General features: G+C 52.1%; 1 protein-coding gene across 3 annotated transcripts in view; it reads right to left on the bottom strand.

Annotated features, from left to right (window-relative positions):
- Positions 1–5793, bottom strand: part of LOC122945070 (Snf2 related CREBBP activator protein) — a 59707-nt gene extending 53914 nt beyond the window's left edge. For all 3 annotated transcript variants that reach the window (XM_044303906.1, XM_044303907.1, XM_044303905.1), the window contains exon 1: positions 5640–5793. In XM_044303906.1, coding sequence (XP_044159841.1) covers positions 5640–5672 — 33 coding nt within the window. In that variant the 5' untranslated portion in view covers positions 5673–5793. The remainder of the gene's footprint in view (positions 1–5639) is intronic.
- Positions 5794–8482: the final 2689 nt, after the last annotated feature.

Here is an 8482-nt window from a genome sequence, read left to right on the forward strand (position 1 = left end):
ATGTGTCTATTAGTAGAGCGTTCACCTGACAGGGTGGATCATGTGATATCACAGAGCCGGTTACGGACGCAGCGATACCCAATGTGTCTATTATTACAGCGTTCACCTGACAGGGTGGATCATGTGACATCACAGAGCCGGTTACGGACGCAGCGATACCCAATGTGTCTATTATTACAGCGTTCACCTGACAGGGTGGATCATGTGACATCACAGAGCCGGTTACGGACGCAGCGATACCCAATGTGTCTATTAGTAGAGCGTTCACCTGACGGGGTGGATCATGTGATATCACAGAGCCGGTTACGGACGCAGCGATACCCAATGTGTCTATTATTACAGCGTTCACCTGACAGGGTGGATCATGTGATATCACAGAGCCGGTTACGGACGCAGCGATACCCAATGTGTCTTATTACAGCGTTCACCTGACAGGGTGGATCATGTGATATCACAGAGCCGGTTACGGACGCAGCGATACCCAATGTGTCTATTATTACAGCGTTCACCTGACAGGGTGGATCATGTGACATCACAGAGCCGGTTACGGACGCAGCGATACCCAATGTGTCTATTATTACAGCGTTCACCTGACAGGGGTGGATCATGTGATATCACAGAGCCGGTTACGGACGCAGCGATACCCAATGTGTCTTATTACAGCGTTCACCTGACAGGGTGGATCATGTGATATCACAGAGCCGGTTACGGACGCAGCGATACCCAATGTGTCTATTATTACAGCGTTCACCTGACAGGGTGGATCATGTGATATCACAGAGCCGGTTACGGACGCAGCGATACCCAATGTGTCTATTATTACAGCGTTCACCTGACAGGGTGGATCATGTGATATCACAGAGCCGGTTACGGACGCAGCGATACCCAATGTGTCTATTATTACAGCGTTCACCTGACAGGGTGGATCATGTGATATCACAGAGCCGGTTACGGACGCAGCGATACCCAATGTGTCTTATTACAGCGTTCACCTGACAGGGTGGATCATGTGATATCACAGAGCCGGTTACGGACGCAGCGATACCCAATGTGTCTATTATTACAGCGTTCACCTGACAGGGTGGATCATGTGACATCACAGAGCCGGTTACGGACGCAGCGATACCCAATGTGTCTATTATTACAGCGTTCACCTGACAGGGTGGATCATGTGATATCACAGAGCCGGTTACGGACGCAGCGATACCCAATGTGTCTATTATTACAGCGTTCACCTGACAGGGTGGATCATGTGATATCACAGAGCCGGTTACGGACGCAGCGATACCCAATGTGTCTATTATTACAGCGTTCACCTGACAGGGTGGATCATGTGATATCACAGAGCCGGTTACGGACGCAGCGATACCCAATGTGTCTATTATTACAGCGTTCACCTGACAGGGTGGATCATGTGATATCACAGAGCCGGTTACGGACGCAGCGATACCCAATGTGTCTATTATTACAGCGTTCACCTGACAGGGTGGATCATGTGATATCACAGAGCCGGTTACGGACGCAGCGATACCCAATGTGTCTATTATTACAGCGTTCACCTGACAGGGTGGATCATGTGATATCACAGAGCCGGTTACGGACGCAGCGATACCCAATGTGTCTATTATTACAGCGTTCACCTGACAGGGTGGATCATGTGATATCACAGAGCCGGTTACGGACGCAGCGATACCCAATGTGTCTATTAGTACAGCGTTCACCTGACAGGGTGGATCATGTGATATCACAGAGCCGGTTACGGACGCAGCGATACCCAATGTGTCTATTATTACAGCGTTCACCAGACAGGGTGGATCATGTGATATCACAGAGCCGGTTACGGACGCAGCGATACCCAATGTGTCTTATTACAGCGTTCACCTGACAGGGTGGATCATGTGATATCACAGAGCCGGTTACGGACGCAGCGATACCCAATGTGTCTAATATTACAGCGTTCACCAGACAGGGTGGATCATGTGATATCACAGAGCCGGTTACGGACGCAGCGATACCCAATGTGTCTATTAGTAGAGCGTTCACCTGACAGGGTGGATCATGTGATATCACAGAGCCGGTTACGGACGCAGCGATACCCAATGTGTCTTATTACAGCGTTCACCAGACAGGGTGGATCATGTGACATCACAGAGCCGGTTACGGACGCAGCGATACCCAATGTGTCTTATTACAGCGTTCACCTGACAGGGTGGATCATGTGATATCACAGAGCCGGTTACGGACGCAGCGATACCCAATGTGTCTATTATTACAGCGTTCACCAGACAGGGTGGATCATGTGATATCACAGAGCCGGTTACGGACGCAGCGATACCCAATGTGTCTATTAGTAGAGCGTTCACCTGACGGGGTGGATCATGTGATATCACAGAGCCGGTTACGGACGCAGCGATACCCAATGTGTCTATTATTACAGCGTTCACCTGACAGGGTGGATCATGTGATATCACAGAGCCGGTTACGGATGCGGCGATACCCAATGTGTCTATTATTACAGCGTTCACCTGACAGGGTGGATCATGTGATATCACAGAGCCGGTTACGGACGCAGCGATACCCAATGTGTCTATTATTACAGCGTTCACCTGACAGGGTGGATCATGTGATATCACAGAGCCGGTTACGGACGCAGCGATACCCAATGTGTCTATTATTACAGCGTTCACCTGACAGGGTGGATCATGTGACATCACAGAGCCGGTTACGGATGCAGCGATACCCAATGTGTCTATTATTACAGCGTTCACCTGACAGGGTGGATCATGTGATATCACAGAGCCGGTTACGGATGCGGCGATACCCAATGTGTATTATTACAGCGTTCACCTGACAGGGTGGATCATGTGATATCACAGAGCCGGTTACGGACGCAGCGATACCCAGTGTGTATTATTACAGCGTTCACCTGACAGGGTGGATCATGTGATATCACAGAGCCGGTTACGGATGCAGCGATACCCAATGTGTCTATTATTACAGCGTTCACCAGACAGGGTGGATCATGTGATATCACAGAGCCGGTTACGGACGCAGCGATACCCAGTGTGTCTATTATTACAGCGTTCACCTGACAGGGTGGATCATGTGATATCACAGAGCCGGTTACGGATGCGGCGATACCCAATGTGTATTATTACAGCGTTCACCTGACAGGGTGGATCATGTGACATCACAGAGCCGGTTACGGACGCAGCGATACCCAATGTGTATTATTAGAGCGTCCACCTGACAGGGTGGATCATGTGACATCACAGAGCCGGTTACGGATGCGGCGATACCCAATGTGTCTATTAGAGCGTTCACCTGACAGGGTGGATCATGTGATATCACAGAGCCGGTTACGGACGCAGCGATACCCAGTGTGTCTTATTACAGCGTTCACCTGTAAAATAACGATTTGATACATATGCAGATTAACCTGAGAGGAGTCCTGCCGCTGGCTCATCTCACGTACAGGACCAATCTCAGGGTAATTTGCATATGTATCAATTCGTTTTGTTTTTTTTACACAATAAAGGCACACAGAGCTATGGGGACTGGGTATTGCGGATGTGCTGGCGGCCATCTAGCAACCCATGTCCTCAGCTCTATACACACAATACCGGGGACAGGTTCCCTTTAAGTCCTTTCCCCACAGCAGAGCTCAGCTCCCGCAGAACAGTAAAGTCCTTTCCCCACAGCAGAGCTCAGCTCCTGCAGAACAGTAAAGTCCTTTCCCCACAGCAGAGCTCAGCTCCCGCAGAACAGTAAAGTCTATTCCCCCACAGCAGAGCTCAGCTCCCGCAGAACAGTAAAGTCCTTTCCCCACAGCAGAGCTCAGCTCCGGCAGAACAGTAAAGTCCTTTCCCCACAGCAGAGCTCAGCTCCCGCAGAACAGTAAAGTCTATTCCCCACAGCAGAGCTCAGCTCCCGCAGAACAGTAAAGTCCTTTCCCCACAGCAGAGCTCAGCTCCTGCAGAACAGTAAAGTCCTTTCCCCACAGCAGAGCTCAGCTCCAGCAGAACAGTAAAGTCTATTCCCCACAGCAGAGCTCAGCTCCAGCAGAACAGTAAAGTCTATTCCCCACAGCAGAGCTCAGCTCCAGCAGAACAGTAAAGTCTATTCCCCACAGCAGAGCTCAGCTCCAGCAGAACAGTAAAGTCTATTCCCCACAGCAGAGCTCAGCTCCCGCAGAACAGTAAAGTCCTTTCCCCACAGCAGAGCTCAGCTCCCGCAGAACAGTAAAGTCCTTTCCCCACAGCAGAGCTCAGTTCCCGCAGAACAGTAAAGTCCTTTCCCCACAGCAGAGCTCAGCTCCCGCAGAACAGTAAAGTCCTTTCCCCACAGCAGAGCTCAGCTCCCGCAGAACAGTAAAGTCCTTTCCCCACAGCAGAGCTCAGCTCCCGCAGAACAGTAAAGTCTATTCCCCACAGCAGAGCTCAGTTCCTGCAGAACAGTAAAGTCCTTTCCCCACAGCAGAGCTCAGCTCCTGCAGAACAGTAAAGTCCTTTCCCCACAGCAGAGCTCAGCTCCTGCAGAACAGTAAAGTCCTTTCCCCACAGCAGAGCTCAGCTCCAGCAGAACAGTAAAGTCTATTCCCCACAGCAGAGCTCAGCTCCAGCAGAACAGTAAAGTCTATTCCCCACAGCAGAGCTCAGTTCCCGCAGAACAGTAAAGTCCTTTCCCCACAGCAGAGCTCAGCTCCCGCAGAACAGTAAAGTCCTTTCCCCACAGCAGAGCTCAGCTCCCGCAGAACAGTAAAGTCTATTTCCCACAGCAGAGCTCAGTTCCTGCAGAACAGTAAAGTCCTTTCCCCACAGCAGAGCTCAGCTCCTGCAGAACAGTAAAGTCCTTTCCCCACAGCAGAGCTCAGCTCCTGCAGAACAGTAAAGTCCTTTCCCCACAGCAGAGCTCAGCTCCAGCAGAACAGTAAAGTCTATTCCCCACAGCAGAGCTCAGCTCCAGCAGAACAGTAAAGTCTATTCCCCACAGCAGAGCTCAGTTCCCGCAGAACAGTAAAGTCCTTTCCCCACAGCAGAGCTCAGCTCCTGCAGAACAGTAAAGTCCTTTCCCCACAGCAGAGCTCAGCTCCTGCAGAACAGTAAAGTCTATTCCCCACAGCAGAGCTCAGCTCCCGCAGAACAGTAGTCTATTCCCCACAGCAGAGCTCAGCTCCTGCAGAACAGTAAAGTCTATTCCCCACAGCAGAGCTCAGCTACCGCAGAACAGTAAAGTCCTTTCCCCACAGCAGAGCTCAGTTCCCGCAGAACAGTAAAGTCCTTTCCCCACAGCAGAGCTCAGCTCCCGCAGAACAGTAAAGTCTATTCCCCACAGCAGAGCTCAGCTCCTGCAGAACAGTAAAGTCCTTTCCCCACAGCAGAGCTCAGCTCCTGCAGAACAGTTGGGTGGTTAAGCTTCTGAATGAGAATTGTGACCAAGTCTCTGACAAGTTGCACGACCAAGGAGTTGTCTGCTGCCACTACCTGAGATCTGTCTCGGGGCTGGTGGACAGGTCGCTGGAGTGACAGGAGACGGGTCTTGCATTGAGGCCTACGACGCTGGGGCCAGGGGCAAATCATTACATGTTAACACTCATTAAGCTTTGATGCTACATACATTCAGAAAATACATTCACCCACCAGCATGTGCCTCCGAGGAGGACAGGACTCCATTGTGGCGCGTCTAGCAGACTCTGCTTTCTCGCGATACTCCAATAAGGGGCTTGTGACCGGCTGCAGTGCATGCTGGGATGCTGCCTCATCCTGGGCCAGACTCTCCAGCCTTCAGACTTCCAGTGCTACAAGAAGAAGAATACAGAGAAGATGCATCAGCACAGGTACACAGGGCCCCCCACAAGGGCCACAACCAGCAGAGTACAGGAGCAGCCATACATGGACCTCTGGGGGTTAATCCGAATCAAGGGAACGTTCCCCACTGAGCTCAATGGTGGTGGATTCTGCTGTGAGACTCCTCGGGGGCCCCAGTCCCAAAAGGTCCTGACCACAGCTTCCACAAATGATGGAGACAAAGGACACAGGAGAGCCCGGGGATTGGTAGGGGGGTGTACTGCAGCCCTCAGCCCTGCACCAGGCATAATTCCAATTACCGTATGGCGCTAACTTGTGGAGTGACGCCATACTTACCAGCCCCCCCCCCGCTGCACACACTTCTGCCTGGGAACCATTAAAGTCAATGGTGCTGAGCGCAAAACCAAGAACGGCCACTATATAATGGGCGGCGCTGTGCCTGGTGAGCAGGGAGAAGGCTGCGGTGCTCCCAGGACTGCCGATACCTTACCAAGCAGCTGATGACCTGCCCCGAGGACACACTCCCGGAGAACCCCTTTAACTACAACGCAGCCACATCCGGTCAGGGGGCGGCAGCGAGGAGCATACGTCCAGACAACCCCGTTAACCCCTTCTACCCCGGGCCAGTTTTTGCGGATCTGATCCGTTCTCCCTGACACGTTAGCGGTAAATGTCAGTCCATATATTTCACCTTTATTTCTGAAAAGTCCAAAATGTACCAAATATTTGGAAAGATTTACATTTTCCACAAGTTCTCTGAAGGCTGATAAAAGACGCGTCCTCCCCGGACGTTCTGGAAAGGTCCGCCGCCGTCTGTGGGGCTCACATACAGGACCCCACAGGAGATTAGGAAAACATGGTTAACCCTTTAGGTGTTCCACAAGAGTTAAAAGCAGATTTGCCCCTTTAACCCCTTCAGGACCCTGGGATTTTCCATTTTTACTCCCCGCCTTCCCATAGTCCTAGCTTTTCTCCATTCACAGCCCTATGGGGCTTATTATTGCGGCTCCAGTGGTACTGTCTAATGGCATCGTTTACGGTTGCATACCATGTAGTAGGGAGCGGGGGAAAGAAAAACTCCAAATGGGGTAACACAGGACGACCCCCCCCCCCCCCCTCCTCTCAGGGACAGGACGACCCCCCCCCCTCCTCTCAGAGACAGGACGACCCCCCCCCCCCCCCCTCTCAGGGACAGGACGACCCCCCCCCCCTCCTCTCAGGGACAGGACGACCCCCCCCCCCCTCCTCTCAGGGACAGGACGACCCCCCCCCTCCTCTCAGGGACAGGACGACCCCCCCCCTCCTCTCAGGGACAGGACGACCCCCCCCCCCCCCCCCTCCTCTCAGGGACAGGACGACCCCCCCCCCCCTCAGGGACAGGACGACCCCCCCCCCCCTCCTCTCAGGGACAGGACGATCCCCCCCCCCCCTCCTCCTCTCAGGGACAGGACGATCCCCCCCTCAGGGACAGGACGACCCCCCCCCCCCCTCTCAGGGACAGGACGATCCCCCCCCCCCCCCTCTCAGGGACAGGACGATCCCCCCCCCCCTCCTCCTCTCAGGGACAGGACGATCCCCCCCCTCCTCCTCTCAGGGACAGGACGCCTCCCCCCCCCAACCCTCCTCTCAGGGACAGGACGCCCCCCCCTCTCAGGGACAGGAGTACAATAAAAGCACACAGAGCTATGAGGACTGGGTGATATTATAGAGCAGGTTGTTACGGATGCGGTGATACCCAATATGCCCTTTTTTGTTTCAGTTTTACATAAAGCATTTGTGGGGAAAAAAAAACAAAAAACATTTTTAGTGTCTCCATATTCTGAGAGGCATAGTTTTATTTTTTGGGCGATTGTCTCATATCGGGGCTCATTTTTTGCAGGATGGGGTGACTGGTATTTTGGGGTGCATAAGCCTTTTTGATCACTTGGTGTTGCACTTTGTGATGTAATTGGACGTCAAAATGTTTTTTTATGGCAGTTTTTTTTTTTACGGTTTTCATCTGACGGTAAATTGTGTGATTTTTCTTTAGAGTCGGCCGTTATGGACGCAGCAAAGTCCAAAATGTGTGAGGTTTTCATTTTTTTTATTATAAATCAGAGGAAAGGGGTGTTTATTTACTTGAACTTTATTATTATTTTTATTATATACACTTTAGTTTTTTTTTACTTTGTGTCCCACTCTGGGACTTCCACTTCTGGCGGTCTGAGCCCCTCTGCAGAGTATTACGACAGGTGTATTGTACCGCGTCGTATTACACTGCGCCCCGGGGTCTCCTCTCCGTAGAAGATAGGTCCTGAAGCCTCTGCGCTCACCCAGCGGGTCACCGTCATCCTCACCCGCCGCACTGACCGAGGCAGATACAGCAGGGGCCCGGCTATCATTGACTGCGGGGCCCCTGCAGTTCTCGGGTGCCCGCCCGATCACCATGATGTAACAGTACTTCATATTGCGGGAAGTCACCTATCGCTATGAGGTGAAGGGGTTAATGAAACCTCCTGTCCACAGCCAGTAAAGATAACTCACCGCTCCCCGGGGCCCGGTACATGCCTACAAAAAATAGCTGGGGGCCCGGTACATGCCTAATACCCACAGGTACAGTACAGACCTATCCCTAATACACAAGTAGAAAATATACAAAGGTACACTATACACAAACGTGGTGCAAAGCTATAGAG

This window comes from Bufo gargarizans, chromosome 8 (assembly GCF_014858855.1).
Source record: "Bufo gargarizans isolate SCDJY-AF-19 chromosome 8, ASM1485885v1, whole genome shotgun sequence".
NCBI classification, from domain to species: domain Eukaryota; kingdom Metazoa; phylum Chordata; class Amphibia; order Anura; family Bufonidae; genus Bufo; species Bufo gargarizans.